Source organism: Danio aesculapii, chromosome 7 (genome assembly GCF_903798145.1).
Source record: "Danio aesculapii chromosome 7, fDanAes4.1, whole genome shotgun sequence".
Lineage (NCBI taxonomy): Eukaryota > Metazoa > Chordata > Actinopteri > Cypriniformes > Danionidae > Danio > Danio aesculapii.
The window spans coordinates 5149319-5166166 of record NC_079441.1 but is presented as its reverse complement, the minus strand read 5'-3'; the positions used below and the strand labels follow the sequence as shown (position 1 = coordinate 5166166).

General features: G+C 38.5%; 1 protein-coding gene across 1 annotated transcript in view; it reads right to left on the bottom strand.

The window, feature by feature from the left end:
* The window catches only part of LOC130231612 (phosphofurin acidic cluster sorting protein 1), a 106062-nt gene that overhangs the window by 23004 nt on the left and 66210 nt on the right, over nt 1-16848 (bottom strand). The window contains exons 2-12 of the mRNA XM_056460958.1: nt 16644-16731; nt 15109-15198; nt 14798-14923; nt 14492-14636; nt 13407-13495; nt 12839-12916; nt 11313-11372; nt 10602-10762; nt 4840-4933; nt 2345-2428; nt 771-892 (exon numbers count right to left, since the gene is read on the bottom strand). Coding sequence (XP_056316933.1) covers nt 771-892; nt 2345-2428; nt 4840-4933; nt 10602-10762; nt 11313-11372; nt 12839-12916; nt 13407-13495; nt 14492-14636; nt 14798-14923; nt 15109-15198; nt 16644-16731 — 1137 coding nt within the window. The remainder of the gene's footprint in view (nt 1-770; nt 893-2344; nt 2429-4839; nt 4934-10601; nt 10763-11312; nt 11373-12838; nt 12917-13406; nt 13496-14491; nt 14637-14797; nt 14924-15108; nt 15199-16643; nt 16732-16848) is intronic.

The window sequence follows — 16848 nt, the reverse complement described above, 5'->3', positions numbered from 1 at the left end:
GAGACTGAAACTGCATCATGTGAATTGAATCATGAGTATGTGAATTGAATCATGAGTATCTGAACTGAATCATGAGACTAAATTGCATTATATGAACTGAATCGTGAGTCATGTGAACTGAATCATGGGACTGTGAACTGCATCATGTGAATTGAATCGTGAGTCATGTGAACTGAATCATGAAACTGAACTGCATTATGTGAATTGAATCATGAGTATGTGAATTTAATCATGAGTATCTGAACTGAATCATATGAACTGAATCATGATTCATGTGAACTGAACCATGAGACTGTGAACTGCATCATGTGAATTGAATCGTAAGTATCTGAACTGAATCATGTGAACTGAACCGTGAATCATGTAAACTGAATCATGAAACTGAACTACATCAGGTGAATTGAATCATAAGTATCTGAACTGAATCATGTGAACTGAACCGTGAATCATGTGAACTGAATCATGAAACTGTGAACTAATTCATGAGACTGAACTGCATCCTGTGAATTGAATCATGAGTATGTGAACTGAATCATGAGACTGAACTGCATCATGTGAATTGAATCATAAGTATCTGAATTGAATCATGAGACTGAACTGCATTATATGAACTGAATCATGAGTCATGTGAACTGAATCATGAGACTGTGAACTACATCCTGTGAACTGAATCGTGAGTATGTGAACTGAATCATGATACAGTGAACTGCATCAGTATTTTATTGATTTATATTTGAGGTATAGAGAGGCGGCTGTGTTGCTAGTCTGACCTGGGCGACGGCATGGACTGGATCTCGTTCTTGCTGGTTTTCAGTGGTGTTCGTGGTTTTTCGGCCACAGAAACTGTAATACTGGGACCGACCTCAGTGAACAGATCCTGATCATTCAGTTCCTACATAAACACACACACATATATTCAACACAAACGAGCATTAATAGCCAACATAATGACCAGAGGAACTCCCCCCAATCAAACACTCAGCTATGGAGATTCACACACATTAGCCGCATTTCCACTATCGGGCCAGTGCGAGCCAGGGCTTTAATCGGGCCAGGCCAATAGCCCGGGAGGTTGAGAAATGAGGCCGAAATCATGTCGCGTTTCCACTGTCGGGCTAGTTGCTCGCAGCGCGTCACGCAAACACCGCCCCCAGAACGTCCCCCGAATCAAAAGTCACACAAACCGTCACACAACCCGCCCACTTCAGCGGGAACAAAAAACTCAAATTATAACCACAAACACAACCTGGCATCACTACGAGAGCTGGAAGATGGAGAACACCGAAGCGATTGCTTTTTTACTGTTTGTGGTCTGTTGGTGTAAGGCCAGACAGCGATCCCTGGATAAGGACATTCGAGTTCGGCGGCATTTACTTTTTTCTTCTTCTTAGTGAGTTGATCAAGCGCGATAGCAAAACAAATGTAAGGGAAGAAAGCATCTTGTCTCCTCTTTACCTGACAGGAAAACTCCGCCTTTGTACGTAACCCCGCCCCGAAGCCCCAGTTGGCCCTCCTTGGCCCAAGGTATTCGGCGGGCCGAAAAAGGCCGGACGCAAGCCCCAAGGAAGCGCCGCTTTGGCCCGATTATGCCCCGAAAGTGATAGTGGAAACGCGACTAGCCTTGGCTCGCACTGGCTTGCTCGCTTTAGGCTCGATAGTGGAAACGCGGCTATTGACTGACTGAACAGTGCATGTGAATGAAGAGATTTTTGCTCAATGGCTTGCAAAATTGCTTTGAATCAGCTGCAGGTTTTTACAACAGTTAGTGTAATACGAACAACGGAAAAATGAAAAATATATTCTGCCAATATTACTAGAAACTATCCTCTCGTTCTGGCATAATAGTCAAGAAACTCTGCAGTTGTACCACGACTGCACCAGAAGACATGAGTTTTAAATAGGATAATAATCAAACCTCTTTTTTTGAATATATTTTTTGACAAAATGCTAATGGTCTAATCTAATTCAATTCACTATGCTAAGCTAAGCTAAAAGTCCTCCTGCTAAATCAAGAAATCGGCTGAATGGATTCAAAAACGGTTCAAGTCAACTGTTTAACTCTAGGAGACTTGTAAAATGAGCCTTTTTCTGTTGTCACTTTAAGCTGAATACTAGTGTCTTGAAAAATATCTGGTCAAATATTATGTGCTGTCATCATAGCAAAGATAAAAGAAATCAGTTATTAGAGATGAGTTATTAAAACTATTATGTTGATAAATGATATGAAAATCCTCACTTGGGAAATGCTTGAAAAAAGATTACAATTTAACAGGAAGGCTGATATCAGTGTCTTCAGCTGTATCTGTATGTGTGTGTGTGTGTGATTGATGAATCGTGCTCTCACCAGTGTGTCGGTCTCAGACAGCGGCTCGTCCAGGTTTCTGCTGCGCGAGTGTTTGAGTTTATCTGATGGTGGCTGCTCTCCCTGCTGGACACACAGTGAAACTACAGTCACGCACAACTTCGAGGAAACCAGCTGAACACACACACACACTGAGCTGAGCATGATGTTCATCTAGATGTGGAGTTTGTGTGTTTGTTAATCTGGACATTTATTGCCAAACATCCATTGCAGAATATTTCCCAAGTAAAGTAAAGTTAGGTAGAGTAGAGTAGTGTAAAGTAAAGAAAAGTAGAGTAATGTAAAGTAAAGAAAAGTAGAGTAATGTAAAGTAGAGTAGTGTAAAGTAAAGTAGTGTAAAGTAAAGAAAAGTAGAGTAATGTAAAGTAGAGTAGTGTAAAGTAAAGAAAAGTAGAGTAATGTAAAGTAGAGTAGTGTAAAGTAAAGTAAAGTAGTGTAAAGAAAAGTAGAGTAATGTAAAGTAGAGTAGAGTAAAGTAAAGTAAAGTAGTGTAAAGTAAAGAAAAGTAGAGTAATGTAAAGTAGAGTAGTGTAAAGTAAAGTAGAGTAGTGTAAAGTAAAGAAAAGTAGAGTAATGTAAAGTAGAGTAGTGTAAAGTAAAGAAAAGTAGAGTAATGTAAAGTAGAGTAGTGTAAAGTAAAGTAAAGTAGTGTAAAGTAAAGAAAAGTAGAGTAATGTAAAGTAGAGTAGTGTAAAGTAAAGTAGAGTAGTGTAAAGTAAAGAAAAGTAGAGTAATGTAAAGTAGAGTAGTGTAAAGTAAAGTAGTGTAAAGTAAAGAAAAGTAGAGTAGAAGAAAGTTAAATGAAGAAGAGTAAAATGGAGTAAAGTAAAGTAAAGTTAGGTAAGGTAAGGTAAAGTAGAATAAAGTAAAATAGAGTAAAATAAGGAAAAGTAAAGTAAGGTAAGGTAAGGTAAGGTGAGGTAAAGTAGACTAAAGTAAAATAGAGTAAAATAAGGTAAAGTAAAGTAAAGTTAGGTAAGGTAAGGTAAAGTAGAATAAAGTAAAATAGAGTAAAATAAGGTAAAGTAAAGTAAAGTTAGGTAAGGTAAGGTAAAGTAGAATAAAGTAAAATAGAGTAAAATAAGGTAAAGTAAAGTAAGGTAAGGTAAGGTGAGGTAAAGTAAAGTAAAATAAAGTAAAATAGAGTAAAATAAGGTAAAGTAAGGTAAAGTAGAATAAAGTAAAATAGAGTAAAATAAGGTAAAGTAAAGTAAAGTAGAATAAAGTAAAATAGAGTAAAATAAGGTAAAGTAAAGTAAGGTAAGGTAAAGTAGAATAAAGTAAAATAGAGTAAAATAAGGTAAAGTAAAGTAAGGTAAGGTACAGTAGAATAAAGTAAAATAGAGTAAAATAAGGTAAAGTAAAGTAAAGTAAAGTAAGGTAAGGTAAGGTAAGGTAAAGTAGAATAAAGTAAAATAGAGTAAAATAAGGTAAAGTAAGGTAAAGTAAGGTAAAGTAAAATATTGTAGAGTAAAATAGTGTAAAGTAGAGCAGAGTATAGTAGAGTAAAATAAAGTATAGTAAAGTAGAGTATAGTAAAGTATAGTAAAATAAAGTAAAGTAAAATAGAGTAGAGAATAGTAGAGTAAAATAAAGTGGAGCAAAGTAGAGTAAAAAAGTAAAGTAAAGTAGAATGTAGTAGAGTAAAATAAAGTAGTGTAAAGTAGAGTAAAATAAAGTAGTGTAAAGTAAAGAAGAGCAGAATATTGTAAAGTAGAGTAAATTAACAGAGTAGAGTAGAGCAGAGCAGAGCAGAGTAGAGTAGAGCAAAGTAAAGTAAAGTAAAGTATGGCAGAGTAGAGTATAGTAGTGTAAAGTAGAGCAGAGTATAGTAAAGTAGAGCAGAGTAAAGTAAAGTAAAGTATGGCAGAGTAGAGTATAGTAGTGTAAAGTAGAGCAGAGTATAGTAAAGTAGAGCAGAGTAAAGTAAAGTATGGCAGAGTAGAGTATAGTAGTGTAAAGTAGAGCAGAGTATAGTAAAGTAGAGCAGAGTAAAGTAAAGTATGGCAGAGTAGAGTATAGTAGTGTAAAGTAGAGCAGAGTATAGTAAAGTAAAGTAGAGCAAAGTATAGTAAAGTAGAGCAGAGTAAAGTAAAGTAGAGCATGGAAGAGTAGAGTATAGTAAAGTAGTGTAAAGTAGAGCAGAGTATAGTAGAGTAGAGCAAAGCAGAGTAAAGTATAGTAAAGTAACGTAGAGTCGAGTAAATTAAAGTAGAGCAGAGTAAAGTAAAGTAAAGTAAAGTATAGCAGAGTGGAGTAGAGTGGAGTAGAGTAGAGTAGAGTAGAGTATAGAAAAGTAGAGTAAAGTAAAAGTAAAGTAAATTAGAGTAGAGTAGAGGAGAGGAGAGTAAAGAAAAGTAGAGTAAAGTGAAAGTAGAGTAGAGTAAAGTAACGTAACAGAGTAGAGTAGAGTAGAGTAAAGTAGCGTAACGTAAAGTAAAGTAGAGTAGAGTAGAGTAGAGGTCTTAGAGACTCACTGGGCTGAAGGGGTCTCTGCTGACGCTGCCTTTACTGTTCAAGCTGCCGATCTCTGTCTGAGAGCTGGACTGAGACATTCCCTCAAAGAATGGCCTGTCAAACACACACACACACACACACACACACACACACACACACACACACACACACACACACACACACACACACACACACACACACACACACACTGATGTTAACACACAGCACTGCTCAACTCATTTCCTAAAGATTCACACAAAACAGTCTGTGATCTTTTTTAAATGATGCGCAGTATTAAAAGAGCACGAAGTTCTGAGTGTGTGAACGCTGCTGAATCAACCTCAAACACTTCAGTCATCTGCCAGACGTCAAGCAGATGACAACACAGCGCATTAGAAAACAGAGAGAAGCTCCAGAAGACATCACATATCACATCTTCATTCTCTTTTTGGACGCCACAATGCACTCGACATCTTCAAACCGTTTATTTGACAATGTTAAAGTAAAATAGTAAATATTTCCTCAGGGTGCTCCGGTTTCCCCCGCAGACCAAACACGTGCGCTATAGCTGAATTGAACAAGCTAAATTATCCGTAGTGTATGAGTGTGTGTGTGAATATGAGAGTGTATGGGTGTTTCCCAGTACTGGGTTGCAGCTGGAAGAGCATCCGCTATGTAAAAGCATATACTGGATAAGTTGGCGGTTCATTCCACTGTGGCAACCCCTGATGAATAAAGGGACTAGGGCAAAGAAAAATGAATACGAAGAACTGTCATCTACTGACTCTGATTAGATTTAGCAGCTAGCTTTCCAGTAATGCTCTTAATTTATTTATTTTAATATACTTCTATAGTGTTGTTTAGTATTTACATTCATGAATAAGAAGAAAAAAGGCTCAATCATAACAGCGGTTAGTAAACTGTTATTAAGATGGAGGTTAAACAAGGGCAGACAACCACATGTGTCCAGCAGAGGGAGCCGCTGACGCATGAGTGTGTGTGTTTGTTTGTAAGGAGGTAGAAACAGGGTAGAAAAGGCAACAAGGCTCGTCTGAATCCACTGATCGTGTCACATCCTGTTTGCTGACATCCCTTCATCTGATCTGACTTCTGAAGGCAATTTGTTTATATCCTTCTCTCTCTCTCTATGAAATCCCACAATCCTATGCTTTCGGTTCAGTGACGGCTGAGCGAAAAATCTTCCTTCAAGTCACGGCAAATGTATTTATACTGCACTTTGAACGGATTTAAAGCAAGTAGCTGCACAGTATTAAAGAGACTGCCTGAAATCAAAAGTGTTTTAGGATGTATTAAAGGTCCCATGAAATTAAAATATAGTTTTTTTTAGATGTTAGTATCAGTATAGCTAGTTTTTTAGGATATCGAAAAGCTAGTGCGCACCAAAACAGTGATAAAATTCGCATTTAGAAGACAAACAACAGATATAAACATGTAAAGCTTGTAGTTCGTCACTTCCACCTAAATGGATCAACGGTTTTTTTTCACGTCAGCTCGTACTTCAGTTTCTAATTAAATCCTCTGACCAATCAGATGCTCTCTAGTGTCTGATGTGCCCCGCCCCCTTCAAGACGCTTCTCATTTGATGCGCTTTCACTGGCAGAGCTGGGAGAAAGCACAACGCTATTGGCTGTTTTATAAAAAGAGGAGGAGCTACACTATGCCCCGCCCTCTTTTCGTGTTTCGGTTGAGGTTTCTTCAAACATCAAATAAAAACTGCACATTTCAAAGCACTTCACGGGTCCTTTAAAGAGAGCTTTTTGGAAATAGGCTCATTTTACTGCTCTCTTAAGAGTTAAACAGTTGATTTTTAAACTTTTTTAACAGCACTTTTAGCTTAGCTTAGCATAAATCATTGAATCGTATTAGACCATTAGCATCTAATTTCACCATTCCAGTGTTCAAGTATTTTCCCATATTTCTAAGTGAATTTGAAACTTCAGATATTTTTCTAGTATTTAACATTTATAAAGTGGCTTTCAAGTATAAAACAATTCACATTTAACAGCTTTACATTTTTAATATTATACATCCCCCCCCCCCCCTCATTTTATATAGTTTATGACGCTATTGAATGACCACAGTTTGGCTCCAAAATACCCATTAATTGTCATTTTTTTGCCAGTATCCTTCAAATCACTAGATTTGATTTTAATATAATATTAGCTATTTGTTATGTTATTCATTACTAATATTTTACTCGCATTTAACATTCTTTCTGTAAATGCTATTTTATATACAAAAATGTAAATAAATAAAATATATAATTTTTGTTTAGTCTCATTTTACAGCTCTCCTAGAGGTAAACAGTTGAGTTTTACCATTGTTTATCCCATTCAGCTGATATCTGGGTCTGGCTGGAGCACTTTTAGCTTAGCTTAGCATAGATCATTAAATTGGATTAGACCATTAGCATCTAATTTCGCCATTCATTCCCGCTATAATAAGTATTTTCCCATATTTCGAAGTACATTTGAGACATTAGACATCTTACTTTCAAGCATAAAACAGCTAACGTTTAACAGCTTTACATTTTTAATGTATTAGGTTTTCCCCATGATTTTATATCCTCTTTGACTTATTTATAACTTGAAATATTCATTAATTGTCATTAAATTTTTTTCATTTTTTTGGCCAATATCCTTCAAACCACTAGATTTACTATTGTATATTAGTAGCTATTTAGATTAGATTAGATTAGATTAGATTCAACTTTATTGTCATTACACACGTACAAATACAAGGCAACGAAATGCAGTTTAGTTCTAACCAGCAGTGCAATAGCAGCAAGTGCATTTTATTACTTTATTTATGACTACGATTTTACTCGCATTTAACATGCTTTCTGTATATACAATTTTACATACATAAATATGTAAAGGTTTTGTTTAGTCTCACTTTACTGCTCTTTTAGAGGTAAACAGTTGAGTTTTACCATTTTTGAATCCATTCAGCTGATTTCTGGGTCTGGTCGGAGCACTTTTAGCTTAGCTTAGCATAGATAATTGAATCGGATTAGACCATTAGCATCTAATTCCACCATTCTATCATATTATCATCTTGTTTATGTATTTTCTATGAAATGTGGCGGCAACATCTATCCAGAGAGCCTCTTTACAAGCATATCTACTTCTATTCCGTGACATTTAAAGGTTTAACTAGGGTAATTAGGCAAGTCTGAAAAACTATTACTTAAGGGGGCTAATAATATTGACCTTAAAATGGTTTTAAAAAATTTAAAACTGCTTTTATTCTAGCTGAAATAAGTCAAATAAGACTTTCTCCAGGAGAAAAAATATTATAGGAAATACTGTGAAAAATTCCTGAATCTGTTAAACATCATTTAACATGCTTTCTGTATATACAATTTTACATACATAAATATGTAAAGGTTTTGTTTAGTCTCACTTTACTGCTCTTTTAGAGGTAAACAGTTGAGTTTTACCATTTTTGAATCCATTCAGCTGATTTCTGGGTCTGGTCGGAGCACTTTTAGCTTAGCTTAGCATAGATAATTGAATCGGATTAGACCATTAGCATCTAATTCCACCATTCTATCATATTATCATCTTGTTTATGTATTTTCTATGAAATGTGGCGGCAACATCTATCCAGAGAGCCTCTTTACAAGCATATCTACTTCTATTCCGTGACATTTAAAGGTTTAACTAGGGTAATTAGGCAAGTCTGAAAAACTATTACTTAAGGGGGCTAATAATATTGACCTTAAAATGGTTTTAAAAAATTTAAAACTGCTTTTATTCTAGCTGAAATAAGTCAAATAAGACTTTCTCCAGGAGAAAAAATGTTATAGGAAATACTGTGAAAAATTCCTGAATCTGTTAAACATCATTTAACATGCTTTCTGTATATACAATTTTACATAGATAAATATGTAAAGGTTTTGTTTATTATCACTTTACTGCTCTTTTAGAGGTAAACAGTTGAGTTTTACCATTTTTCAATCCATTCAGCTGATTTCTGGGTCTGGTCGGAGCACTTTTAGCTTAGCTTAGCATAGATCATTGAATCGGATTAGACCGTTAGCATCTAATTCCACCATTCTATCATATTATCATCTTGTTTATGTATTTTCCCATATTTCTACCATATTTTAAATGTTTCTATGAAATGTGGCAGCAACATCTATCCAGAGAGCCTCTTTACAAGCATATCTACTTCTATTCCGTGACATTTAAAGGATTAACGAGGGTAATTAGGCAAGTCTGAAAAACTATTTCTTAAGGGGGCTAATAATATTGACCTTATAATGGTTTTATTTATGACTACGAGTTTAGGTCTAACCAGCAGTGCAATAGCAGCAAGTGCATTTTATTACTTTATTTATGACTATGATTTTACTCGCATTTAACATGCTTTCTGTATATACAATTTTACATACATAAATATGTAAAGGTTTTGTTTAGTCTCACTTTACTGCTCTTTTAGAGGTAAACAGTTGAGTTTTACCATTTTTGAATCCATTCAGCTGATTTCTGGGTCTGGTCGGAGCACTTTTAGCTTAGCTTAGCATAGATCATTGAATCGGATTAGACCGTTAGCATCTAATTCCACCATTCTATCATATTATCATCTTGTTTATGTATTTTCTATGAAATGTGGCGGCAACATCTATCCAGAGAGCCTCTTTACAAGCATATCTACTTCTATTCCGTGACATTTAAAGGATTAACTAGGGTAATTAGGCAAGTCTGAAAAACTATTGCTTAAGCTTTTAGATATTGCTTAATAATATTGACCTTAAAATGGTTTATAAAAAATTAAAAACTGCTTTTATTCTAGCCGAAATAAATCAAATAAGACTTTCTCCAGAAGAAAAAATATTATAAGAAATACTGTGAAAAATTCCTGAATCTGTTTAACATCATTTAACATGCTTTCTGTATATACAATTTTACATACATAAATATGTAAAGGTTTTGTTTAGTCTTACTTTACTGCTTTTTTAGAGGTAAACAGTTGACTTTTACCATTTTTGAATCCATTCAGCTGATTTCTTGGTCTGATCGGCGCACTTTTAGCTTAGCTTAGCATAGATCATTGAATCGGATTAGACCGTTAGCATCTAATGCCACCATTCTATCATATTATCATCTTGTTTATGTATTTTCTATGAAATGTGGCGGCAACATTCATCCAGAGAGCCTCTTTACAAGCATATCTACTTCTATTCCGTGACATTTAAAGGATTAACTAGGGTAATTAGGCAAGTCTGAAAAACTATTGCTTAAGCTTTTAGATATTGCTTAATAATATTGACCTTAAAATGGTTTTAAAAAATTTAAAACTGCTTTTACTCTAGCCGAAATAAATCAAATAAGACTTTCTCCAGAAGAAAAAATATTATAGGAAATACTGTGAAAATTTCCTGAATCTGTTAAACATCATTTGGGAAATATCGAAAAAAGACGGGCTATTAATTTTGACTTCAACTGTAATGTTTATTTATATTTTTGTAATGTTCATCACATTTTATTTAAATGTTTTGTACGTTTTGGTTTTGATTTCTTTAGTACATGTTTAAAGTTCAATAAAATCAATAAAGACGATGTTTAAAAAATGTTTCTTAAATAAAATAAATTGTGTTCAAGGCGAAAAAACGTGTTGTTTTTAACCAGGACATTAAAAAAAGAACTTAATTTAGAGGAACAATCACAATCCCAAGAAACATACAGTGAGAATCTTAGACCGGTGTGTGTGTGCGCGCTCTGCTTTGGTGTGTGTTTTTTGACGTGTGCTTCACCTGAGTTTGGGTTTAGGAGTGCTCAGGATGCTGTCGGTCTCCTCCATCTCCGGCCCGCTGTCGCTGGGATTGTACATATCCAGACTCTGGTAGAGCTCGTCCAGATCCTCCTCCACCTCCTGGATCTGCTCACGGGACACGTGCTCCAGTCCGAAGCCCACCTACGCACACACACAGACACACAGGTTTGCTGTTCTATCTTAGTGAGGACATTACATAGACTTCCATTGTTCTTCAGTCAGGTTAATGACAGTGTTTATGACAAAACTCCAGCGCTCAGTCCTCACAGAAACATCTGAACATCATCAGATCATAATAAAACCTTCTTCTGCATGATTTATACGCATTTTAATTAGTGAAGGCCGGTGAAATATCCTTACTAGGGGTCTTTTTTTTCAGATTTCGCTATATAAGTGAGGACAGGGTGGAATTGTGTGCTGGAATAGTTGTTGGTTCATTCCGCTGTGGCAACCTCAGATAAATAAGGGGCTATGCTGAAGGAAAATGATGAATGGATAATCTTTGCCCAGCACTAGTATTATTAAACACACATAATCACTGAAATACTTTGATTTCTTCACATGAATGTGTTCTTCTCATCTGTGATGTGTGTGTGTGTGTGTGTGTGTGTGAGAATGAGAGGAAATGATGCGTGTGGAGGGTTATGAGCTGATGAGAAGTGTGATCACGGTCATATTCCTGCAGCTTTACCTCATCTGACACCTTAAACCTCTTCAGCAGAGCCACAAACTTCTGCTTGATGTTGGGTTGCTGGAGGAAAAACACACACACACACACACTCAGGTCAGAACACACACTCGTTCAATATCAAATCTACACCTGCGCTGTTTCTGGTGCACATTGCTAATCATGCTGGGAGTTATTGATCTGTGATTGTGGTTATCCTAATCATAAGTGCAGTGATGAGGTGTGCGTGTGTGTATGTGTCAGAGTGTGTTAAGTGTGTATGATAGTGTTGTGCATGTGTGTGTCAGTCAGTATGATAGAGCGTTTTGCATTTGTGTGTGTGTGTGTGTGTGTGTGTGTGTGTGTGATATAGTGTTATGTGTGTGTGATGGAGTGCTATGCATGTGTGTGTTTTGTGTTATACATGTGTGAGTGTATCATAAATGAATGTGTGTGTATGTGTTATGTATGTGTGTTTGTCTGTGTCAATGACATCGTGTTATGCATGTGTGTGTGTGACAATGTTATGCATGGGTATTGTGCATGTGTGTGTGTAAATGTTTGGGGGGTTAATGGGGGGGGGGGGGGGGGGTAGAAAGGTCTTAAATTCTCCCTCTAGCAGCGCCCCTGTGTGCATGTGTGTTATGCAAGTGTGTGTTTAAGTGTATTATGCATGTGTGTGTGCTATGCATGTGTGTGGGTTATGCATGTGTGTATGATATAGTGTTATACAAATATGTGTGTGTCTGTGTTTATAATAGCTATGCGCTTGTGTGTTATGAGTGTATGTTTGATAGAATGTTCTGCTTGGGCGTGTGTGTCCTATGCATGCTTGTGTATGTGCATGACAGTGTGTGTGTGTGTGTGTGTTATGCATCTCTGTTTGTGTGTATTATGCTAGGTGGTAAGTGTTTTATGTACAGTACGTGTGCGTATGTGTCACGAATGTCATGCTGTTGTGTATATGACCATGCATGTGTGTTATACACTCAGCGGCCACTTTATTAGGTACACCTGTCCAACTGCTTGTTAGCGATCTGCTGCAGTTCAAAACGAGCATCAGAATGGGGAAGAAAGGGGATTTGAGTGACTTTGAACATGGCATGTTGAGTATTTCAGAAACTGCTGATCTACTGGGATTTTCACGCACAACCATCTCTAGGGTTTGCAGAGAAAATATCCAGTGAGCGGCAGTTCTGCGGACACAAATGCTTTGTTGATGCCAGACTGGTTTCTTGAACATGACAATGAGTTCACTGTACTCAAATGGCCTCCACAGTCACCATATCTCAATCCAATAGAGCGCCTTTGGGATGCGGTGGAACGGGAGATTCACATCATGGATGTGCAGCCGACAAATCTGCAGCAACTGCGTGATGCTATCCAGTCAATATGGAGCAAAATCTCGGAGGAATATTTCCAGTACCTTGCTGAATCTCTGCCACGAAGGATTAAGGCAGTTCTGAAGGCAAAAGGGGTCCAACACGATACTAGTAAGGTGTACCTAATAAAGTGGCCAGTGAGTGTATATAAATGTGTGTCTCTCTCACTCGAGTGATGGAGGCGTTGGAGGTAAGTTTGCGTCTGGGCTTCTTCTTCCTCACTTCATCCTCTTCATCATCCAGATACTGAAACGCACACACACATTAAACACTTGCTGCATGTGTGTATTCACACAGTCCTTCCACTGAGCACTAAATAGTTAATTGCAAGTTTAAAGAAATGTACACACACTATATACATACATACACACACACACACATAGGGGAAAAAATAAAAACTATTAACCCTCCTGTGAAATAGTAATAATAAAGGTCAACATATCTGCACCTCTTAAAAAAATTTAGTATTAAGTATATATATAAGCCGTAGTGTATGAGTGTGTGTGTGTGAATGAGTGTGTATGAGTGTTTCCTAGTACTGGGTTGCGGCTGGAAGGACATCCGTTGTTTAAATCATATGCTGGATTAATTGGCGGTTCATTCCGCTGTGGCGATCCCTGATAAATAAGGGACTAAGCTGAAGGAAAATGAATGAATGAATAAAGTATTTAATTGAACACACATACACACACACACACACACACACACACACACACACACGCACACGTACACGTACATGGTGTACAGGGTCGTCACTGCCCTCCTGCTCTGAAGAGTAACTCTCCTCCTCTTCCTCAGAGTAGTTGTCAATGTCTGGAGAACGGTCTGAGAAACAGATGAACATATCCATCAGACACCTGCCCATACTCAATCATTCAGAAAGTCAGGGATAAAGTACATCCAGCCGGTTGTCATCTCAGAGTTCAGCCTGACAGGTTTATCAGCAGCCTGAGGTAAAGCGTAATCTGTGAAAACAACAATCCTGGATGTTCTTCATCCGACTTATTACACGACTACTGGCTACAAAACAAATATTAGACACAAAACATTGGTCTGAGCAGTAATTGTTAATGAATTATTTAATTAAACAAAGCTGACAGAGACATAAACAGCTGATGGAGTATACACTAACCTGCGCATTATTCAGACACAAGATGGCGCCAAACAGACAAATACACAAAGCTGATAGACCGATAGACCCGCCCTAAAGGTTTAATAGTCCCGCCCTAAAGGATTGTTAGTCCCACCCTAAAAGATTGATAACCCCACCCTAAGTGTATGATAGTCCCGCCCTAAAGGACTGATTGTCCTGCCCTAAAAGACTGATAGTCCCACCCTTAATGACTGATAGCCCCACCCTTAATGACTGATAGCCCCACCCCATATAAAGCTGACAGAAACAAAACAGCTGATGGAGTATACACTAACCTGTGCATTATTCAGACACAAGATGGCGCCAAACTGACAAAAACTTAAAGCTAACAGAAACTAAAACAGCTGATGGAGTATACACTAACCTGCGCATTATTCAGACACAAGATGGCGCCAAACAGACTAAAACACAAAGCTGACAGAACGGAGCATACACTAATCCACTGTTTCCCAACCCTGTTCCTAAAGACACACCAACAGTACACATCTTCAACCTCTCCCTAATCAAACAAACCTGAATCAACTCATCAGAGCATCAGAATCAAAACCTGAAGTTAATGGGTCGGATAAGGGAGACACCCAAAATATGTACTGTTGGTGTGCCTGCAGGAACAGGGTTGGGAAGCACTGCACTAATCTACATTTACCAAATTTGACCTCACCACTTACCGTTCATCTTGGCTTTGGGCCCCTCGTGGTCGATGGGCTGGCTGGACAGAGAGTAAACCCTGATCTCGGCCACCGGCAGCGACACCTCCTTCAGCTGACTGTGCAGAGCCAGAACCTGAGCGCCCTCTGTGGGGTGCTGCATCACCTGACACACACACAGATCACACACATATTACAAACTACACTCTGTTCTCCACAGGGAAAGCTGCTTTGTGTGTGTTTGTCCGTCTGTCTGCCTTTCTCTCTGTGTGTGTCTGTTTCTGTGTGTGTGTGTGTGTCTGTTTCTGTGTGTGTGTGTGTGTTTACCTCTGCCATGTTGATGAGGCCGAGCGCCAGTGTCTTGTAGCCCAGGATGGTTCTGTTCTTGTATCTCTTTCTCCTCTGCAACATGATCTGCAGCTTGTTGGCGTCTCGTTTCAGGAAGTGCGGATACTGAGAGACCACACACACACACACACACACTGATCTGACTGACCGCTTATAGCAGACTCTGAGATTTAGGAGATTTTAGTCACACACTCTCTCTCTGACACACACCCAAATATATACAGACACACACAGACATAGATGCACAAATACACACATACAGAGAGAGACACACAAACTCATACACACACCTGTAAGGAGAAGGTGAGCTGCAGGTCTGTCTCTGTTTGTCCGCTCGATGGCAACTGGATCTCATTGGAGCGAAGGATTCGCTTTGAGCCCTAAAAGAGAAGAAAAGACAGATGGTGAACGAGCAGCAGAGGCACGGCTTCAACACACACACACACACACAGAGGAAATTACAGTAAAAATCGTAGGGCAGGACTATCAGTTCTTTTGGGCGGAGCTATCAGTCATTTAGGGTGGGGCTATCAGTTTTTTAGAGTTGGGCTATCTGTAATTTAGGGTGGGACTATCAGTCCTTTAGGGCGGGACTATCATTTACTAAGGGTGGGGCTATCAGTCTTTTAGGGCGGGGCTATCAGTCATTTAGGGTGGGATTATCAGTCCTTTAGGGCGGGACTATCAGTCCTTTAGGGCAGGACTATCATTCACTTAGGGTGGGGCTATCAGTCTTTTAGGGCAGGACTAACAATCCTTTAGGGCGGGACTATTAAACCTTTAGGGCGGGACTATCGGTCCTTTAGGGCGGGGCTATCAGTCCTTTAGAGCGGGACTATCAGTCATTAAGGGTGGGACCATCAGTCATTAAGGGTGGCACAATTAGTCTTTTAGGGCGGGACAATCAGTCCTTTAGGGCGGGACTATCATTTACTTAGGGTGGTGTTATCAGTCTTTTAGGGCGGGGCTATAAGTCATTTAGGGTGAAGCTATCAGTGTTTTAGGGTGAGAATATCAATCTTTTAGGGCGGGACTAACAATCCTTTAGGGCGGGACTATTAAACCTTTAGGGTGGGACTATCAGTCTTTTAGGGTGGGACCATCAGTCCTTTAGGGCAGTAACTATCAGTCTTTTAGGGCAGGTCTATCAGTCATTTAGAGTGGGACTATCAGTCTTTTAGGGCGGGACTATCAGTCTTTTTTTAGGGTGGGTCTATCAGTCTTTTAGGGTGGAACTATCAGTCCTTTAGGGCGGGTCTATCAGTCTTTTAGGGTGGGGCTATCAGTCTTATAGGGCGGGGCTATCAGTCTTTTAGGGCGGTTCTATCAGTCTTTTAGGATGGAGCTATCGGTCATTTAGGGTGGTACTACCAGTCTTTTAAGGGCGGGGCTTTCAGTCCTTTAGGGCGGGTCTATCAGTCTTTAAGGGCTTTGCTATCAGTCCTTTAAGGCGGAACTATCATTCACTTAGGGTGGGGCTATCAGTCTATTAGGGTGGGGCTATCAGTTCTTTGGGGTGGAGCTATCAGTTCTTTAGGGCAGGACTTTAAATGAGAGTGTGAGTGACATTTCTACCCTGCTTTTTTTATTTATCAATCTTCCTTTATTTTATTAGCAACGCCCATCCTCCAATTATCCAATCGGCTCCCATTGGATGAAATCAGCCACCACCCTACTTTTTTATTTTATTTTATTTTATAGGACTGTTTCAACTGAATGTACATCACGATGGGGAAAAAAATGTAACTTCCATTTCACGCTGACTTTAAAGTGAAGCGTGTGGATTGAGGCTTGATGTTGAGTTTAGAGAGCTAAAATGAAGCACCTGTAGTTTGACAGCGATGACCACAGACGTCAGGTCTTTATCCAGCTCCTTCAGCATCACCAGCTTCTTCAGAGTCAGACTGAAGAGCCTGCGAACACACAAACACACACACAGATCAGCACAAATGAACACATCAGACAGAGAGAAATCAATCTGTTCCAGCAGTTATGAGGAGAATGATCTGCTTCAGCTTTATTCTGACACG